The sequence below is a fragment of the Balaenoptera physalus genome (genome assembly GCF_965194825.1).
Source record: "Balaenoptera physalus genome assembly, chromosome: 6".
NCBI classification, from domain to species: domain Eukaryota; kingdom Metazoa; phylum Chordata; class Mammalia; order Artiodactyla; family Balaenopteridae; genus Balaenoptera; species Balaenoptera physalus.
Window position 1 is genome coordinate 93,253,456 of NC_138885.1, and position 22,311 is coordinate 93,275,766.

At 39.9% G+C, this 22,311-nt stretch overlaps 1 protein-coding gene across 5 annotated transcripts in view; it reads left to right on the forward strand.

The window, feature by feature from the left end:
- Positions 1-1,232: 1,232 nt before the first annotated feature.
- Positions 1,233-22,311, forward strand: part of FAM117B (family with sequence similarity 117 member B) — an 84,638-nt gene continuing 63,559 nt past the window's right edge. For 3 of the 5 annotated variants that reach the window (XM_082467096.1, XM_082467097.1, XM_082467098.1), the window contains exon 1: positions 3,545-4,293. In XM_082467096.1, the coding sequence (XP_082323222.1) occupies positions 3,696-4,293 (598 nt within the window). In that variant the 5' untranslated portion in view covers positions 3,545-3,695. Of the gene's footprint in view, positions 4,294-22,311 lie in introns of all 5 variants that reach the window. The other 2 variants (XM_082467095.1, XR_014265180.1) reach the window with 2 other exon arrangements.

Genomic DNA, 22,311 nt, shown 5'->3' on the forward strand with positions numbered 1-22,311 from the left:
TATTTTATTTTCATATCAGTATTTTATCTTCCAGTATGTATTTATAATGCATAAACATTTTTGCATTGTTGTAGCTACAATGGATGCATAATTTTTATTTTTTCCATTTTAAAGTGAAAGGAACTTAATGACTTCATAATTATCATTTTAGTGGCTGTTTAATGTTCCATTCAATGACATTTTAGAGATCTGTAAAAAGATATGGCTGATTCTACTAAAACTATAGGAAGAAGAAAAAAAACTACAGGAAGATAAACTTTTTCTCACAACCCATCTTCCTTTACCATTAACAAGATCATTTAAAATAGTTAAAGAAGCACAGAAGCAAATGAGCCTATCAATAATTTTGTCTTCTGGAGTTTAAATACATATAAACCAATGCCAATATGTTGCTTCTTCAACTTCATACGGTCACATTTCAACTCTGGAGAGAAAATGGAAAATTTGATTATATCCTAAGAAGAACAGGGTTAAACCACAGGGAGACATATTTATTTCGTTGATCCTTGAAATGCACGGACTTTCTTCTTAGATAAACTAGCAAACTGAAGATCAATACATCACCTTGATGCACATTGTTCTGAATCTTCACCAACAGATAATGAAATCAAGCGCAAGAATAAACGATGCTTTTATGTATTGCCATTAAGTCTTAAAAACGGACTGAAGAGTTCTAAGGTATCCAAGTGTGTTTTTTTTTTTTAAGTATTCTTTGATGACTTCATACCTTCAGAGTTTTATTTATGTCATCATAAATATCCTATAGTACAAAGGGGGCAGAAATGGTTAAGACCTGATTCAGTTGAAGTGGTCTCATTTGTTTGTTTAAAGATTAGCCCTAAACTAATGATTAAGCTATCAAACAAGATGAAAAAGAGGGATTTTCTGGAGCTGTGGCGTTTGAGTTTCTATAGGAAATATGACAGAAGCAAAAGGTGAACTTGTGATTGAGCCAAGGACATTTTAATTCTTTGATCTAATGAACTTCTGTGCTGAAATCAGTACTTTCGCTCAGAAAAGCTAAAAGTCTTTTGCCACCAACAAACAGGTCTCTAGTTTGGTGACATCAAAAGTAATTGATCAGCAGCACTATTTACAATAACCAAGACATGGAAACAACTTAAATGGCCATTGACAGATGAATGGATACAGAAGATGTAGTATATATATATATATATATATATATATATATATATATATATATATATATTTATATAGATATATATATATATTTATATAGATATAGATAGATATAGATACAGATACACACACATATAATGGAATATTACTCAGCCATTAAAAAGAATGAAATAATGCCATTTGCAGCAACATGGATGGATCTAGAGATTATACTAAGTGAAGTAAGTCAGAAAGAGAAAGACAAATACCATATGATATCACTTATATGTGGAATCTAAAATACAAAAATCAACATATCTATGAAACAGAAACAGAGTCACACACGTAGAGAACAGACTTGTGGTTGCCAAGGGGGCTGGGTAGGAAGTATTGGGAGTTTGGGATTAGCAGATGCAAACTATTATATACAGTATGAATAAACAACAAGGTCCTACTGTATAGCACAGGGAACTATATTCAATATCCTGTGATAAACCATAATGGAAGAGAATATGAACAAGAATATATATATATTATATATATATATTATATATATATATATAAAACTGAGTCACTTTGCTGTACAGCAGAAATTAATACAACATTGTAAATCAACTATACTTCAACAAAATTTTTTTGAAAAAGTAATTGATCAGGAAGCCTCAGACTCTAGGGCTGCTGAACTCCCAGTTTAACTCAATAAATATGTGTTTAGCTCCTACGTTGTGCAGGACAAAGTGCTAGACACAGCTTCTAGGACATCCTTATTTAAAGGCTTATCTTCTCTCTTACCCCTTGTTTTAAGACTAGCTTTAGCTCTCCGCACGGATCTTGTTGGCAGTTTCCTTCTTCCTGTCTAGGGAGAAGCTGCTTTTGTCTTCATTCCAGGTTGTGTGGATGGGTAGTGATGTCAGGTCTATCTAGGGCATCACCCAGCTTAAGGAAGGTCCTGTGATAAGGCTTGGGGCCTCTCTTTGTGGTGGAGGAATTCGTGATAAGCAGAGATGCGGGCCTCTGAATCACATGGAAACTCAAAGTATGAGTACTTTCTACACATCACATTCTCATTTAACCCTTGGTTGATAAACGATTGTATGAAGGAGATGGTATTGTTTAACTGCATTTTACAGATAAGGAAACTACCTAGTGACTTATCTAAGGCCACAGAGTATGTGGTGGATCTGAGATATGAATCTGTTTTCTACATCCTCAAAGGCTCTCCACCACAGTGCATGGGGCCCAGTAGAATTTCAGGTCAAGAGCAAATCATACTGGGCCTGCCACTCCCATGTTTTTACAAGACAAAATCTGTCTAGAATGTATATCTAATAAAGTAGTAAAGGGAAAACAGGTCATGGACAGGCAGTTTATAGCCTGAGAAGTGAGTATGTGGGCTACGGGTCCACCTTTAAAAAATTTTTTGTCTTGATAAGCAGCCTCTAAGGTTATTTTAGAACTAGTGTTACTGAGTTCTTGCCCATACTACAAGGACCTGTTTTCTCCACTAGACAAAAATACGAATGGCTGGTCCAGTTTTGTCTCAAATAATGATAGTGAGGATAAAATAAGGCCCTTTGAAAACTATGGCACTTAACAAACTTCTAAGGCAGCAGCATCTTGCCAAGGTATCAGGGAACTGTGAAGTAGCTGATTAAAATAAATTCTTGATTACTTGAGATACAGGAGATGTAGCAGTAGCATTTGGTAACTGGACTTGATAGATACAATCTAAAACCGCATTCAAACCAGCAATTTTAATCTTTCTGAGATTTGGCTCTTTGTAGAGCTTAAAAAAAAAAAAGAGACAAGGTGTAAAATGCCAGTAAGATTAATTAAATTTCTTTTCCTTTGAGCCCTGTCCAAACGTTGACGGAATTAGGACAGAACACAAAGATCAAGAAAAAAAAGCCAGAAAGAGACGCACGTACACGGATTGTGCCAGTCAATATTGAGGTAAGGAAGTGAGTTTGGGGGGAAAGACCTCAGACATCCCTGGGGACCGCTTTGCTTCGGGACATTCCCTTTGGCAATATTCCAGAATCTGAGTCCCCAGGGCTCCCCCCAGTGGGAAGGGGAAGATGCGCGTGGCCAGGCGCGCGCGTACGCGTGTACACTCACGTGTACACTCACACGCGCGCGCGCACCATACACATACACTCAGCCTGTTTCCTCCGCTCCTCCTCCCCCCGGGGGGCGGGTCTCTTTCTCTTTAAAGAGCAGACGGTCTCCTCGCAAACCCAGGCTCTCTAAGGCCCCGGGGGCCCGGGACCCGAGCTGCTCGCAGCCAATGGGCGCGGTGGAGCGGCTCGAGCGCGGCTGACGCTACACCAATGGGCGCTCGCGGGGGGCGGGGGCAGTGGAGGAGACACTATTGTTGATGAGGAGGAGCGGCAGCGGCGGCGGCGGCTGCACCACCTCGTTGCTGCCGGTCGCGGCCCGGGCGCCCCCCGTACCCCGGACTCCGGCTTCGTCACCCGGTCGCGGGGGCCTTCTATCCGGTCTCGAGAATCCTCCCCCTGCAACCCAACAACAACAAAACCCCACGTCTCGCCCAGTCACCGGGGAGGGGGGGGACCATGTCCCAGCGGGTGAGGCGCAATGGGTCCCCCACGCCGGCCGGCTCCCTCGGGGGCGGTGCGGTCGCCACGGCCGGGGGATCCGGGAGCCGCCTGCAGCCCATGAGGGCGACGGTTCCGTTCCAGCTGAAGCAGCAGCAGCAGCAACATGGCAGCCCCACGCGGAGCAACGGCGGCGGCGGCGGCAACAACGGCGGCTGCTGTGGTGGCGCCTCAGGCCCCTCGGGCGGCGGCGGCAGCAGCGGGGCCCCGCGCACCGCCTCGCGCAGCACAAGCCCCACGCGGGGCGGCGGGAGTGCGGCCGCGCGCACCAGCCCCACGGTGGCCACGCAGACGGGCGCGTCCTCGACGTCCACGCGAGGCACCAGCCCCACGCGCGGCGCCGCGCCCGGGGCCCGCGGGAGCCCCCCACGGCCGCAGCCCCCGCCGCCGCTGCTGGGCACCGTGTCGTCGCCTTCCTCGTCGCCCACCCACCTGTGGACAGGCGAGGTGAGCGCGGCCCCACCCGCAGCCCGCGTCCGGCACCGGAGGAGGTCCCCGGAGCAGAGCCGAAGCTCCCCGGAGAGGAGGAGCCCGAGCGCCCCTCTTTGCAAAGCAGGTACGTGCTGGGAGCCGCGCGAAGAGGGGAACGCGACGGCGGGAAGGGATCCCGGGCGCGCGCTGCTACCGCGCAGGGACTGCGGCGCTGCCGCGGAGCCGGAGTGGTCGGGGGGCGGGGCCGGGGCGGGGCCCGGGAGGTGCGGCCCAGCCTTGTCCGGGCCATCCCCGCGCCCCCTGCGCCGCTCCCTCCCCGGCCGTCTCATTCATGCCTCAGTCCGCCCTGCGTTGGTGCCAGTCCCTGGAGGTGCAGCCGCTAACCTTGTGCTTGGCCTGTTGTGTTAATGATAAACCTGGGTTTCTGGCCGCCCTCTGGTTACTGCTTACCCTCCCTTGGGGGTGAGGCTAAGAGTGGTTTGTCACTTCAGTGACATGGGTAATGTTAGTATAGCACATCCTGCTGCTAAGTATTTCTCTTACACAGAACAGTTTCAGATTTGGGGGATCTGAGTGCACTAGCATAGCAGGTTTGGTTGGGTCCCTGAAGAGACATGAGGCTTGGAGCATGTTAGCATTTACTGAGATTTGCTAAGTGGGTAGCAAGAAGTGAGAAGTAAGTTAAGCAAGATTCCTTTGGGAGGTTTATGGGCTTTGTATGAGGCTCTGGTGTATGTCTGTTACACTGATTTTGTGTTTAGGATGAAAACTATTTTTTTTAAAAAAAAAAAACAAGATCCAAGATTTGTCTCCTTGTTATTATTTTAGGGACCTAAAAATTGTTTTTCTCTAGACTTGGGAGCTTTTTTGGGGGCAAGTCCTGAATGGAGCTCTTGGGTTCCTTGGGAGTCATTCATAAAGAGGAACTCAAAAGAGAACTTCATATTGTGGAAATGGAAAGAGAAAACATTTATCATCTGATTGCCTTCCTGTTAGAATCCACTGAAAAGAGAAATGGGTGGTTTTTAGCTTACGTATTAATACTGCCAACGTATACCTTTGTCTTTCCCTGTCTCGGGAATTTCTGTTAGAATCTTTAGGCAGAATGGCTGGATATTTCAGGAAACTTAGTACAGTACTTCCTAACCAAAGAGAACAGATGAAGTGGTTTCAAGGGTTCATTCAGAAATGCAGGGAATGGGATGAGTCTTTTCTGCTGTTTATTTTATCAAAGATTTTAGACAATGGATATTTTCTGGGGAGAGAATTGCCCTGAAGAATGATCAGTAGTGTTTTCTGACTAGAACAAGAGTACTGTTTTAAACCTTCTGAAAATGCAAAATGCTTTTTTTAAACTTTGTTAAAAGAACCCCCTCTTCCTCAAATAATAGCTATTGCTTACAGAGCTCCTACTTATGGTGGAAGATTTACCTACAGGATCTCATTTTAACTCTCACAAGAGGTTTTGGAGAGGTGAAGTAACAAGTGGTGGAGTGGATATTAGATACTCCAAAAGCATGTCTTTTACATTTTATCAAGGAGGTAGCTTGATGTGTAAGATAGAACCTGGGAAATATATAACATACCAAAGTGACATATGTGTTTAGGTTTTGAAGCAACTCTTAGAGGTATCTGGTGGACGTAATTGCTTCAGTTTGTCTTCAACCTTCTGGAGCTGACATTGTGTGGCAGGTGGAAGGGAAGGAGAGCTACTTAAGTGGGCAGTTAAGATGGAGGAAGGACGTGGTGACCCCAGTCTGATAACAGAATCTGGCTACCCTCTGAACTATTTGACCTTTAAAGAAGGAGCAACCTGATGAAAGCCGGGTTAAGTATTAGCAGTGTGTGGAGGAAGGTGCTCTCTTCTTCTCATCGCTAGAAGGGCTTTATTTGCCGGGATCTCGGGCTCCTCCTGTGCCCACTCTTCATGTTTTCCAAAGCTTCTTTCCCTCAGATCTGTCATTCCATAGAGTATTCATGCTGTAAAATTGACCCTTCTCATTAGCCCTCTCACTCACCAAAAAAAACCCAGAAAAATAAAAACTCTTTTTTTTCTCCAGTGCAGCACTCTCACCTAGGTGTGAAAAGGGATACTGCCTGTTACTAAGTTATACTGAAGTGAATGTCTGATAGCTTCTTTCCCAGGAATGTGTTTTTGTTTCACTCTAGTGAACTTCCATGCAGACTGGGACAAATATTTTCTGATTTTGTCTTCATAGCACAAACTAGACCATTTGCTGTTTTTCTCAGACTCAATCTGGAAGAAAAGGAGAATCTTTTTAATTATGAGACTCCCTTTTAAAAATTAAAAAAAATTTTTTTCTTATTTTTTAACTGAAGTATAGTTGATTTACAAAGTTTCAGGTGTACAGCAGAGACTCTTTTTTAAATTTAAAACATTCTTTTTAAAAATATTTATTTTAAGTATTTTTGGCTACGTTGGGTCTTCATTGCTGCACGCGGGCTTTCTCTAGTTGCGGTGAGCGGGGGCTACTCTTTGTTGCCGTGCGCAGGCTTCTCATTGCAGTGGATTCTCTTGTTGCGGAGCATGGGCTCTAGGCATGCGGGCTTCTGTAGTTGTGGCACATGGGCTCAGTAGTTGTGGCTAGTGGGCTCTAGAGCGCAGGCTCAGTAGTTGTCATGCACGGGCTGAGTTGCTCCGTGGCATGTGGGATCTTCCCGGACCAGGCCTCAAACCTGTGTCCCCTGTATTGGCAGGCGGATTCTTAACCACTGCGCCACCACGGAAGCTCCGAGACTCCCTTTTTTTAAACTTTGGGTTTATTTATTTATTTGTTTGTTTATTTATTTATTTACGGCTGTGTTGGGTCTTCGTTTCTGTGCGAGGGCCCTCTCCAGTTGCGGCAAGTGGGGGCCACTCTTCATCGCCGTGTGCGGGCCTCTCACTGTCGCGGCCTCTCTTGTTGCGGAGCACAGGCTCCAGACGCGCAGGCTCAGTAGTTGTGGCTCAAGGGCCCAGCTGCTCCGCGGCATGTGGGATCCTCCCAGACCAGGGCTCGAACCCGTGTGCCCTGCACCGGCAGGTAGATTCTCAACCACTGCGCCACCAGGGAAGCCCGAGACTCCCTTTTTGATTGAAGGAGATTACTGCCAGTTTGCAGCCTCAATGAAATGTAGACATCCTTATTGGTAGAGGACAAGGGCCTACCTTACAAAGTAAACCTCATGTGATTCAGATTCCAGGGTCCATCTGGATCAGGCTGTCAGCTTCTAGGTGTCTATAGGATGAATTGGATGCCCTAATCTTTGTTAGGAATCCAGTCTGAAAGTCCCCTATTTGAAGATCTCAGGATCTTTAGTCAGCTCCCTACCCAGTTGCAGCTAATCATTAGCTAATAGAGAACTTCCTTCACTTGATTTATTACTTTTTGGAAGTAGTTTCAAGCCCAGTGAAAATAAGTGGCGTTTAGAAATGTTAGTAAATAGAATAAAAGGTGGAGGGGGGCAATACGTTTTATCTTCAATGTGCTGGGTGCTTTACGTATGTTATATATTAAAATAGGATTATCATCCCATTTCGTAACGGAGCACAGGGAGCCTGCCTAAGATTACATAGGTGGTAAACGGCAGAGTATTCAGTATAAGGTAATCCAAGCAGCCATTCCTGACAGGTATTTTAAACTTCCCACCTTCAGTGCCTGCCATCTCCACGGGCGAAGTGGTTTGTCGTTAGGAACAGAGATGTGCTTAGAAAAGGTAACTAGGCAACGGTGTTAACTGTAGATAAAATGGTGAGGAAGACGAAGTTTTTATGTCTTCCCTCCTTTTACCTGACTTTGTCTTACTCTATACAGTGTCAAATAGATATATTACAAATAGGTGGCATAAATAGGATAGGAGCATAGGCCTTGGGTAGACATTCTGGGTTTTAATACCGTGATCCACCACTTAGAAGCCATGTGATGTGGGGAAGCGATTAACTTTCTAACCCTTACTTTCTCATTTGTAAGGTGATGATGATATTTACTTCATATGGTGCTCAGGATTAAATGAAAGAAAATTGAAAAATACTCAGCACAGTACCTCAGTATAAAAGTTAGCTATTGTGTATCATAATAGTTTTGCTTCTAGTTTTAGTGGATGTAACATAAATTGCCAGTGTAGGCTTAGTTTTCGTGATTGTATGAAATTTCAAGTTGCAGAGAACATCCAGAACTGTTTCTCAGAGTGTGGTCTGTGCCTTATCTGTACCAGATTCACTCAGGGTCTTTGTTAAAAATGCAAGTTCCCAGACCCTACTCCAGACCTTGAAAGTACCCCCACACCACCCCTTTGATTTTGCTGAACTCTAAATTTGAAAAACAGTCACTAGAAGCACTGAAGGGAAAGAGTTTGAATACTCCTCATTAGAGAAAAGGGCATTAGTACAGTATGTATAAAAGTTAGTTTTGCAGTGTGGCTGGCTGATAGGTAGATAGCAAGTTGTGTCTTTGCTAATTTTCCCCTTACTTTGGATGCATTATGTTGTGTATGAATTTGGTTGTTTATTGAGGTGGGGGTGTGACAAGAGCAGCAACAAGAGATGGATTTCTCTGGACTAATAATCAGGAAGTAGTATAACAGAACTTCAAATTTGCAGCATCTTAGACTTCTGCTTTCTAGTACTTTGTGAAGTACACAACTTTAAGAATTAGGTGTTTCTCTAACATTTGAAGGATTGCTGGTAACTTCACACATTCAGGGGAATCCTTTTGGTTTATAATATTTGTATTTTACAAACACTGAAGTTGAGGCAAGTAGGACCTTACTATTAATTCAGCGTCTTGGCTAGTAGAGTTTGTATTGAATTAAGTTCAGTTCTGTAAGCTTTGATTGAAGAACGTAAAAGAGAGAACTCCAGAGACTCACAAACCAGCCATGTAAGATAGGTTCATAAGTATATAATATGAGTACTTTGGGCTCATAGAGAAGTGAGTAATTCTGTGGGGAGTGGGTATAGAAGTTCTGTCAGAGGAGATGGCTTTTGCTTTGGGTTGGAAAGAGAGGAACAGAACTTTACAGCTGGATCATAGAGGTGTGAAAATATACATATCATATTCAGTCCTGTGTCTTAAAATGTAGAGTATAGGATGTTGGGGAGAAAAGAAAGCAAGCAGTCGAGAAAGAGAGTAGAAAGGTAAGTTTTCAGAATGGCCTTGAGTAGAATATATGAAGATTGTCAGAGTTTAAATCTTGGCATTACTGCTTACTTAGTAGTAGCTATTTAACTTTAGGCAAATTCACTTCACCTGTAAAATGGGGACGCTGACTAATAGTACAGCTGACCCTTGAACAAAGCAGGTTTGAATTGCGCTGGTCCACTTAGATGTGGATTTTTAAAAAATAAATAGTACTACGATATATATGATCTGAAGTTGGTTGAATCTGCACATGTGGAACTGTGGGACCAGATGGCTGAATCTAAAGTTATATGCGGATTTTCTACTATGCAGAGAGTCGGTGGCCTTAACCCCTTGTTGTTAAGGGTCAACTATTAATATTTTACAATAGAGGATTGTTAGAAGGATAAAATCTTTGTAATCTCTTTGTGGGTGAAGGAAGGAATCTCTTGATATTTTCACATCATTTTTATCATCCTCATCATCCAAGGGTTGAGACATTAAAAGTTAATTTGTTATATTAGTGGTATTTACATTCTTGGAATGCATAGTGTTGATAAATATTTAGAATGAATAGGCTATGAATTTGACATGGAGAAGACTGTAGGATAGTAACTCACAAAGGCATCGAGCACATGAATTTAAGTGCTAATTGCAGTGGGAATGGCAAGGATAGAAGAGACTGAGGAGACTTGGATTCAGTACAGTAACCTGTTGGATGTAGAGATTGAGAAAGGAGGAGTTGAGGATAATAGTTGCTTATCTTAATTGAGATAAGCGACACAGTGAGGAATGCTGGTTTGGGAAGAGAAAAATGAGTCCATTTCTGGACATACTTAGTTTGTGCTCTCAGGACATCCAGATAATTTTCTAAATTGTGGCAAATATAGTTTTAGAACTTGGGGATACAGATTGGAGGCAGAAAATTGGCGCTCATTTATTTCGGCTCAGTAAACATTCGTTTAACCCATACTTTATGCTAAGCATTTGCACGTGGGCGATACTTGAAATGACTAATCACTAGGATGGATAAGATGATAGGAGAATGCTGAGGATACAACTCTGGGAGAAAACAGAATTTTAAGGGTAGAAAGAAAAGTCCATGAATAAGCCTGAGAATGTGGTGGTAGAATAGAGTTGAGAAAGCCAAAAGAAAGATTTGGATTTCAAGGAGGAGATGGTAAAGATTTTCAGATTCTCTGAAGATAACAAGTATGCTGAGCCTGGAGAATAGACTTTTGAATTTGGCATTTGGGTCCCATTGCTGACCTTTGAGTAGCATGTTGGGGGCACAAATCAGATTAAAGTGGTGGGTGAGGAAGTAGGGGTAATGATTATAAATTACTCTTTTTGTTTTTAAGATTTTTTTTTGATGTGGATCATTTTTAAAGTCTTTATTGAATTTGTTACAATACTGCTTCTGTTTTTTGCTTTGGTTTTTTGGCACGAGGCATGTGGGATCTTAGCTCCACGACCAGGGATTGAACCCACACCCCCTGCATTAGAAGGTGAAGTCTTAACCACTGGACCGCCAGGGAGGTCCCTAACTTACTCTTATGGAGTATAAATTACCCATATGTCACTGTAAGGAAGGAATGTGACAAAACAGGACGAAGAATTGAGCTAAGTTCATTTGTTTATAGGATGGGGAAAACTTCAGCATGTTTTATAGGTTTGGGGAAAGGGTTCACAGGAGAATGAATGATTGCAGGTTCAAGAGACGGAAATAATAGATGGAGCAAGGTTATGGAAAATGTGAGAGGCAGTGGAATCCAGCACATGGTGTAGTCAGGAAATTTCAGAAACGACTAAGGACACGTCTTTCTCTGAGGATGGAGAGGAGGTAAGGGTGGGTTAAGATAACTCAGCAATAGACAAGAGGGGAATTGAGAAAGTAAGCTACTTCCATCTCTAAACTACTTGAAGAAATAGCATGTTTGTCAAATACTGTATTTTAAAATTTAAATTCTATTTTTATCAGAGTACATGTATATAATTTAAAATGTCACATGGCACTAAATGTATAATCAAATAAAGTGTTTCCCTGCCACATCTCTCTCCACTCCCACTTCTTGCCCCCTAGAGACAGCCACTTTCACCTCTTAGTGGTTTCCTCTGGTGTTTACCTACATATTTCTAAATAACATACTGATACTGATTCAGGATTTCCTTTTTAAAAATTAATTAATTAATTAATTTTTGGCTGCGTTGGGTCTTTGTTGCTGTGTGCGGACTTTCTCTAGTTGCGGCGAGCGGGGGCTACTCTTTGTTGCGGTGTGCGGGCTTCTCATTGCGGTGGCTTCTCTTGTTGCGGAGCACGGGCTCTAGGCATGTGGGCTTCAGTAGTTGTGGCTCGCGGGCTCTAGAGTGCAGGCTCAGTAGTTGTGGCACACAGGCTGAGTTGCTCCGCGGCATGTGGAATCTTCCCAGACCAGGGCTTGAACCTGTGTCCCCTGCATTGGCAGGTGGATTCTTAACCACTGCACCATCAGGGAAGCCCCTGCTTCAGGATTTCTTTTTTCAGTTTTATGTATTATATAATGACTTCCTAGTTTGGAAAAATGTAAACTTAGATCCCTTATTGCCGTCCTTTCCAATCCTTGCCTTGTAGTTACAGCACTCTTGGTTAAGTTATTATTAATGTTTAAATTATTTTGACTATGTAAATACTGTTTACAGCAGAACCTTGTGGTATGCTACAATTATATTTCCTTTCTTTATAACTTAAGTTCCTTGAAATTGAAAAAGCTTTTTGTTTGCTTCATTTTCTATGTACCTACGACTAATTCATCCCCAAACTTTTGATAACAAACTTTCTTTTAAGTATTTGAAACGCATCAGGTATTTTGTCAGTTTTACTTTTTTCCTTGAAGATAGCCTTTCTGGAATCTTCTATCCTGCTATTCCAAACTGGCTCACATTGATTTCTAGGTCTGTAGCATAGCTATTGCCTTGGAACTTCTCTGGGAACTCCTTCACCTCTCCTGTTTTGGACACCCTGATCTCTGGAACTTGTTTTCCTGGAGCATAACCTCCAAAATTTTTTAAGACCTTGAATGTCTGTACATATCTGTCTTTGCACTTAATGGTTTAACTGGGTATAGAATTCTAGGTTGAAAATAATTTTTCTACTGAAGGTTGAAAGGACTTCATCTTTTCGGTTGTAGAATTGCTTTGAGAAGTCTGATGCCATTCTGATTCTTAGTCCTTTGTGTGTAATATGTGTGTCTGTGTGTGTGTTTGTGTGTGTACGTTTTTTGTTTTATGGAAGTATTACCACCATTCTGAAATGATTGCCTTGGTGTAGGGTGTTTTTTTTCTGTTTTTGTTTTTTCCCCATTCAGAGTGCTAGTTACTCTGTGGAATTTTTCAATCTCGAGACTCTTTGTTTCTGGGAAATTTTCATCTATCATTTCTCCTTTCTGTTATCTTTGTTTTATATTTTTGGAACCACTGCTATATAGAACCTCTTGGATTCACCTACAGTTTTCTTATTTCTGTCCTAGTTTCCATCTCTGTATCTTTTTGTTCTTTCTAGCAGATTTATTTTCTATCATTTTAATTGATTTTTAAATTTTAGCTGTAATATTTTCATTTTTCAAGAGAACTTAACCTTGCTTTTTCTTCTCAGTATCTTCTAAATTATTCCTTGTCTTGTCAGTGTCTTCTCAAAATATTTATAAAAGGTATAAATACCCTCAAAGTTTTCTTTTGCCTTCTGCATTGTCCTCAGAGCCCTTTTTGTCTTGAGCTTTGTCTTTCATGTTGGAACCTTTCCTTAGTTTTCTGTTAATATTTAAATAAGACACAAAATTGCTGATTAGGTGTTCAGTCTGTCTGGGTCAGGCTGGTAGACTGGAGGATCTTAAAGTAGAACAATGATGCTAGGTCTCTCAAATGTAGTTTTTTTCCCTTCTCTTGGGCCAGTTTCCCCTGGGTAGAGTCCTACAATATCAGGCCTGAGGATATGTCTTGTGTCCTTAAATACAGAGCCTGTCTAGTTAGTCTCTCTCACGCAGTTTCTCCCAATCTTTTTGCTCTGGAGAAACCCTTGGAATAATTTCCATTTCTCAGGGAACCCCTGCATTAGTGATCAGTAAGTTGAGATATAATGATAAAGTAATAGTGCTATTCTGAGTACAGACTGATTTCTCTGTGGATCTTTTTATTTGGCCAATTTATACGCTTATTCATTTTGTATAGTTTTCACCTCTACCCTTCTTGGACAGAAACACATAGTTAAGCTTAGCTTACCTTTCTTGAAATTAATTCCTGTTCATAGATTTTCTTTTATAACTCATAAGGCAACCACAGTACGTTGTGATTAAATAATTGGCTTAAGCCAAATGGGATTTAACTTTTCTAAAGGTAAGCTCAGTAGATTTAATTTAAATAAAGTTAGTAAAGTTATTTTTTTACAGTGTGAAAATTTATTGGCAAGGTTGTACAGTAAAGCTACTAAAGCGATAAGCCATTGTTTAAGAGTTTGAAAAATTTCCTTGAGTAACTTGCCGTGTCTCAAATATAGGTTTAGCAGAATTATTGTGCACATATGTTGATTTCTTGACCTCAGTTGTACTCTGTACATAAAAATTGATATTTAAGAAATTTATCTCTTTAAGGTAAAACGTGTTCTTGGGTGTGTGTTTGTGTTTTCTGTACATATAGTCAGTTCTGAGTTGAACTTGAAATGAGCACACCCACATTTCGTTTTCAAATGAAATGAAACCTTTCTTTCCTAGCTCTTGATGCTTGTTAAACAAAAAGTTTGTTTATTCATATAAGAAGTTGAAAATGCAGCAAGTTATTCATTGCTTTCCTGTGAATGACAGGATACTTTTCTTTCCACAGAAATCTGGAACTTGTATCAGGGCAGATCAGGAAATCTTAATTTGAGTTTATAATAGGACTGCATTTAGACTGGTACCACTTAGACATCTGCTTTCAGAACTTCGTTGAAACTTCTTTTCTGCTGTTGCCTCCTTCCCTGTCTGTTGTCCTTGTGAGTTACACGTTTTTATTCCTTCAGTATTATTTTAAATTTATTTTATTATTTTTGGCTGTGTTGGGTCTTCTTTGCTGTGCGCGGGCTCTGTCTAGTTGCGGTGAGTGAGGGCTACTCTTCATTGCGGTGCGCAGGCTTCTCATTGCGGTGGCCTCTCGTTGCGGAGTATGGGCTCTAGGCGCGCGGGCTTCAGTAGTTGTGGCTCGCGGCCTCTAGAGCACAGGCTCAGAGCTGTGGCGCACGGGCTTAGTTGCTCCACAGCATGTGGGATCTTCCCGGACCAGGGCTCGAACCCGTGTCCCCTGCATTTGCAGGCGGATTCTTAACCACTGTGCCACCAGGGAAGCCCCAGTATTATTTTAATAGGAAGTCTTTGCTACTGTTTCTTATAAAGCTAACATGCAGTCAAGGTGAAATTATCTATAGTTTATTCCAAAATAAAAATCTATATAGCATTTTTAATTGACCTATGCTTCTTTATGAGCTAGTGTAAAATTCTTTCGGAAGTAAATTTAAATTTTGGGGGGAGTTCTTGCCCCCAAGGAGCTGATTCTGGTATTGTATGTTTTACAGTTTACCTACCAGCATGTATTCCTCTTTCCTTCCTTCCCCTCTTTTCCTCCCCTTCCCCTGCCTCCCTTTCTTCCTGCCGTCCCTCCCTCTCTCCCTCTCTTTCTTCCTTCCTTTTCCTTCCTTCCTTCCTTTCTCTTTCTTTCTTTTTCTTTCTTTTTCTTCCTTCCTTCCTTCCTTCCTTCCTTCCTTTCTTTCTTTCTTTCTTTCTTTCTTTCTTTCTTTCTTTCTTTCTTTCTTTCTTTCTCTTTCTTTCCTTCCTTCCTCCCTTCCTCCTTTCTTTCTTTCTTTCATTTTCTTTCTTTCTTTCTTTCTTTCTATGAAGGTAATATATGCACATGATAAAAATTATAAGTGGTAAAAGAAAATACAATAAGCACTCTCCCTGTACTTGCCTTAAATTTGTTCTTCTCAGAGAAATCCAGTTAGCTGTTTCTTTTGTATTATTCCACATTTATTCTATGTGCATACAAATGTATGCACATGTGACTTTACATATAGGTATATTATGGATCATATGTTATTTCATCAGGCTTCTATCTTGTTATTTACATCATTTCTGGTCTTTTGCTGTTAAATGGTCCTGTGTTGAACATTCTTATTTATACTTCTTTGTGCACTTATAAATGAGCTTATCTGTAGGATAAATTCTTAGAAATGAATTTCTTGGTCAAAGATGTACATTTTTCTTTCTATTGTAAAATATATTTCAGGAGTTGATATCAGTTCAGACTTTAATTCCAAGATCCTGTTTCTTTTTTCCTGTCTTCTGTTGGATTATTTTTTATATTTCATTTTACCTCTACTATTAGTTATCAGTTACACCTTTTTTCATTATACTCTTGGTGGTTGTGCTACAGCAGCGCTTTCCAAAAGAACTTCCTGCAGTGATGGAAATGTTCTGTATCTGTGTTATCTAATAGTTCACGTTAGAACCTTATATTAACGTACTTCCATTTCCCGCCTCCCATCTTTTGTGCTGTTGTCCAGTATTTTGCTTTTCTGTTATAAATTCCACAGTGCATTGTTACTCTTTTTACTTTAGATGGTTAATTATCTTTTAAAGCAATTAAGAATAAGAAAAAACATCTTTTATCTTTATCCTCATTTTCACCACACTTAATTTCTTTGTGTGAAATAGGGTGGTTGTAGTGTGAATGAAAAAAGGATTATTTGAGAAGCAAAGAATTGATAGGACTTGTTAACTGATTAGATTTGAGGGGTGAGGAAGATGAGAGAGCATAATTATGGCTGAGATTTTGAACCTACCTGGGTGGTTGAGTTAATAATGTTGTTGTTATTAACTGGTTTCATAATTGCTGTTATATTCCATATGCATACATAGTAGGCCATGGACTCTTGGGGCATAATGCACTAAAATTTTTAACACTTCAAAAGTAACAAATAATAATAATATGGAAAACTTGGAAGATAAAAAAAAGTCTTTTTTTTTTTCTCCCTGTATATACCCTTCCAACTTACTATACTTAAAATTTTGTGATTGTTGGGGACTTCCCTGGCAGTCCAGTGGTTAAGACTTCGCCTTCCAATGCAGGGGGTGCAGGTTCGATCCCTGGTCAGGGAGCTAAGATCCCACATGCCTTGAGGCCAGAAAACCAAAACAAAACAGAAGCAATATTGTAAGAAATTCAATAAAAACTTTAAAAATGGTCCACATCAAAAAAATCTTTAAAAAAAATTTTTGTAATTGTTATTTTACTTGCTGTTCTACTGGGATTTACTGAGATCTATCTGGTATTTTCTGGAAAACCATTTTGCATTAATTATGTTTTTCCATTGTGCATGTATACTGATATTTTTAAAGGTAAGGATAAGTGATGTCTGTTTACATTATTTTAGAACCCATGCTCACTCTGTGCAGAGCAACTCAAAAGGCATTGAGAAGACGTCCTGACCTTATGGACTTTAGAATTAGAGAGACAATATGGATTTTTGTAATAGTCAAGGGTTAATAATAAAAATAAGAAAATATATAGTATTACTAAGAAGAGTAGTACTTGAGTGCAAAAGCCTGATATGGCCTGGCCCTGTGGGACTCTTGTCGTGATCAGAGTGCTTTGTGTGCAGTCAGGAATTGCTAGGTGACTTGTAGGATAGATATTCTTCACTTCTCTAGAAAGCAGTTGCCATTAATGCTATCCCTAGGAATTCCTGGAAAGTCTACTCCTGGAAATAGATTTAGTGTCACAGGAATGCTTTTATCCGACTTCAGAGATGTCTTCATTCTATAAGGAAGAATTAGGACCCACACCTGTGGACAATCTCCCTACCAATTAAACTTCCCCCCCCCATATGTATGGCCTACCCAGTACCTCCCTTGTAATTAAATCTGTCACTGTCTCCCCTCAGTTGGGGTAAAATGCAAGATTTAAATGAGACCCAAAAAAAACATTGTTCAAATGAATGAATGGATGGCTGTGAAGGCTTGTCACAATTAGACTTCATACCTTTTCTTTAGTTTTATCAATTCAGTGTGTATGACAGAGTACATCATTGTTTTCATTTGTATTTCCTTACATATTTCCTGGGGTCGTAGAGAGTATTTAAGATAATATATTTAATTACCTCATATAGTAGCCATGAAATACTATTTAATAAGAAATCATAGCTGTTATTAATAACAGGGTTGAATATTCTTTTTATTTATTTTATTTTATTTTTTGGGCCACGCTGTGTGGCTTGTGGGATCTTAGTTCGCTGACCAGGGTTGAACCTGGGCCACGGCAGTGAAAGCACCTAGTTTTAACCACTGGACTGCCAGGTTATTCCTGAGTATTCTTTTTAAATGCTTGTTCACTGTTTATGTGACGTATGTTAATTCTGTTTGTATCTGTTGACTCACCATTTTACTCACCGAGGGTGTAATTAACTTTTTTAGCTCTTACTGTTTTTAAAAGGTTTGCCTCATTTGGGCAGGTGTGTGGGGTGTCAGGTTTATTCAGGTATAATTTACATACACTAAAATTCATCCTTTTCAATATACTGTTTTTTTAAAAATTTTTGATTTATTTTTAATTGAAGTATAGTTGATTTACAGTGCTGTGCCAGTCTCTGCTGTACAGCAAAGTGACTCAGTTATACATATATAGACATTCTTACGATATACTGTTGTATGAATTTTGACAAAGAACACAGTTGTATAATCACAACCACCATCAAGGTATAGAACATTTCTATCACCCATAAAGTTTTCTCATGCTTTTTAAAGTCATTCCCCTCAGGGGTTGCTAGGCCATAGCCACCACTGATTTGTTTTTGGTTCCTGTAAGTTTTACTTTTTCAGAATATCATGTAAGTGAGATGTACAGGACTTAGCCTCTTTAGTCTGGCTGCAGTTGCTTAGCATAATGCATTTGAGATTCATTCATGTTATTGCATGTATCAGTAGTTCACTACTTTTATTTCTGAGTAGTATTCCATAATATAGCGGTACTCCAGTTTGTTTATTCATTCACCAGTTGAAGAATATTTGGGGATTTGTATTCCTGATATTGGAAATTTGTGTCTTCACTATTTTCCTTAGTCTGACTAGAGGTTTATGATTTTTATACATCTTATCCCAGAATCAGCTTTTGGTTTAATTTACATTGTTGTATTTTTGTTTCATTGATTGCTGTTCCTGTCTATTATTTTCTTTGTTCCACTTGCTTTGAGTTTAGTTTGCTCTTTTTCTAGTTTCTCAGACAGAAGTTTAAATTATTGATTTGACCTTTTCTAATAGAAGCATTTAATGCTATATATTTTTCTCTAAGCAGTTGTTTAGCTTCATCCCACAAAATTTAATGTGTTTTATTTTCATTTTAATTCATTCAAGATATTTTCTAGTTTCCCGGAGTCTTCTTCTTTGACTCGTGGTTATTTAGAAGGATTTTGTTCAATTTCTAAGTATTTGAGTGTTTCCAGATAGCTTTCTTTTATTGATTTTTAGTTTGATATGTCAGAGAACATACTTTCTGTGAGTTCATTTCTTTTAAATTTGTTAAGGTTAATCCCTGGATATGGGCTACCCTGACAAATGTTTCATGTGCCCTTGTGTATTCTGCTGTTGTTGGGTGGAGAGTTCCATAAATGTCAGTTAGGTAAATTTGATTGATAGTGGTTTTTAGGTCTTCTGTATTCTTGCTGATTCTCTATCTGTTTTATCAATTACTGAGAGAGGAGTGTTGAATTCTCCAAATATAAGAGTGGGTTATTCTTTCATTCCTGTTAGCTTTTGCTTTGTGTATTTTGAAGTTTTTGTTTGTTTTTTATAAATTTATTTATTTATCTTTTTTTTTTGGCTGCTTTGGGTCTTCGTTGCTGTGCACGGGCTTTCTCTGGTTGCTGTGAGCGGGGGGCTACTCTTCGTTGCAGTGCCTTCTCTTGTTGAGGAGCACAGGCTCTAGGCACTTGGGCTTCAGTAGTCGTGGCTCGCAGGCTCTAGAGCTCAGGCTCAGTAGTTGTGGCGCATGGACTTATTTGCTCCGTGGCATGTGGGATCTTCCCGGACCAGGGCTTGAACCTGTGTCCCCTGCATTGGCAGGCAGATTCTTAACCACTGCACCACCAGGGAAGTCCCTGTTTTTGTTTTTAATGTGCGGGACCATTTAAGAATTATGTCTTTTCGGAATTGACCCTTTCATCATTATGCATTTTCTTTTGACTTAGGTAATTTTCTTTGTTCCAAAGTCCACTTTGATTAGTGTTTGGAATAGTGGCTGGTGAGGAGATAACGGATATGTAGTGAAGTGGACATCTAGCGTGGCTCAACCACAGGATAGTGGATAAGGTAATAGAATAATAGTAAGGAGGACAGTAGTAATGTTAGAAGTAAAATCACTATCAAAGCAGCATACATATGCCTGGTCAAAACAACTAGGTTCTAAAACTTTTCTTGAGAAGCACCTGTCACATCAGTGGGCAGAACTACCCTACACGCATAAACTTTGGTTTATCTAGAATGTAAACATTTAGGAAGCACAGTTTTTAAAAAAAATCTGTTTTATCTTTCTAAAGAGAGATTAGTAATAGTAATTCTCTTCTGACATAAGGATTTATTTAAAAGAATGTTATAATGTGTAGTATAGAGCAGTGAATTTTGGATCTGATTTTCATTATTTTTCTGTATCAGCAAAGAGAAAGGAAAGGAAGTAATACTTGAATTCATGCACCATGCATTGGATGCATGCCTCAAAATTAGGCTGTATTTGTTCCCATTTCATAAATGAGGATACTCAGGCCCAGGAAGTTAAGTAATGTAGTGTTTTAAAGAGTTACTAAGTGTGGGATTTCAACTAATGGATATTTGGTTTTGAGGCCTGTTTTTTAAGTCTTGTCACAGTATTATGTAATATTACTTACATATTTGGCCAACACTGAGTACCTATTATGAATAGGTATTATACAAAGCTGGATGGCTTGAAAGAACACAAAAATAAAGCACAATATATACTAGATGTTCCTCCCTTCTTGCTTCTAGTTGGAGGAGTATCTAGTAGAGCCTTTAAGACTGCCTAGTATAGGATTGCCTTTAGTCTTAAGGGAAGGATAGAGAATAAATGCACTGATAAATCAGTGGATGGAGTGATCTGGGAAAATTGGTTAGAACAGGTTGGAAAAAAGGGCATTTTAAGTAGAAATATTTTTCAGCCTTTTAAACTCACATCTTGATTTGGTAAACACAAATATTATGCTGTGATGTTGTTAGAAATTTCAAAGCAAACATAGTTTAAAAAATAGAGCAGTGGTGATTCTAGGAGAAAATAATTTTAATTCCTAAAAAACACATAGTTTTCTATATCAATCATGTAATGTCAGTGTACATGGGTCTGCTTACTTGCCAGTAGGCTTGCCAATCCCACATAGTATGGAATCTGAGTTTTTTTTATTTATGCAAACCTGATTTTATTGCCAGAAGTACAATAAAAAATATGAGCTTTGTAAAATAACTTATCAAGAGAGGATAAAGTTTGCTTATTTTTTACGGGCAGTAAACTAGAAGACATTTCCCCCTGAAATTCTCCAGACTGGTTTTTTTTTTTTTTTTTTTTTTTTAGCATATAGAAAGTTATGCAGCCATAACCATTATATAATTGCAGGACATTTTCATCACCCCAAGAGGAACATCTTTTTTTTTTAAATTTAATTTTGGCCACGTTGGGTCTTCATTGCAGCACACGGGCTTTCTCTAGTTGTGGTGAGCAGGGGCTACTCTTCGATGAAGTGCCTTCTCTTGTTGCTACTCTTTGTTGCTGAGTGTGGGCTTCTCATTGCAGTGGCTTCTCTTGTTGCAGAGCACAGGCTCTAGGTGTGCAGGCTTCAGTACTTGTGGCATGTGGGCTCAGTAGTTGCAGCGCACGAGCTCTAGGGCACATGGGCTCAATAGTTGTGGCTCGCGGGCTCTAGAGCTCAGGCTCAGTAGTTGTGGCGCATAGACTTAGTTGCTCCACAGCATGTGGGATCTTCCCGGACCAGGGCTCGAACCCGTGTCCCCTGCATTGGCAGGTGGATTCTTAACCACTGCACCACCAGGGAAGTCCCCTCCAGATTGTTTTTTCAAAATTATTTTGTTAACTGAGTCAAGCTTAAATTATAAAAACTATCCGCGGAGATATTTTGGCCAAGAGGGAACGTAACTAAAGAAATGTTCCTCACATTGTTTGAAATGAAATTTTCAGACATGTCATTGTGAAAGTATTTCCTTAAATCATCCTTCAGAAAAAATACCAGTTGAGTATTGCTTTTTTTCTTTGAAATCCTTATTTTTGAGTGTTTTATTGGGTCAAAAATGAAGAATTATTAAAGCACCGATTTGATTTATCTGGTTTTTGGATTTTTCCTTTGTTTGCTTGAGGTAGGGTTTTTCTAGACTCTTGGGTTGTAAATGACAACCCAGCTTAAACTAAGTAGAATGACATTTGAATTGGTGAAATTCTGAATAACCAAGAGCTTGGATAGTTCTGTCCAAGGATGAAATGCTTTCAGGATAGATTCTCAAAATCCTTTAATTTTTCATTTGTGTCTATGTGTTAGCTTCATTCTGTCCTTCTGTCTCAAATCAGTAGGCGTTTATTGAATACCTATTACGTGCTAGACATGATTTTAGTTGCTGGAGAAACAAGTGATGAAATAAGACAAACTTAAGTCTGTGTCCTCAAGGAGCATTCTTTCTAGTCAGGGACTTGTTCTACATAGCAGGTAACAAGGCCGGAGACCATTACAGACTTTATTTTCATCTGCAAGATCCATGAGGCAAGAGGGCTTTTCCCCCACCAACTCCAGCTAGAAAAATTCCAGGGAAGGACTGTGTTAGGTTGTGTGCCCATTCTAGAATCAGTTACTGCACCCAGAAGGATGAGATATTGTTATTAACTAAGCCTGGGTCATTTACACACAGTATTCAGGAACCAGTCTGTTACCAAAAGAAGGGAAGGGATGTATAAAGACA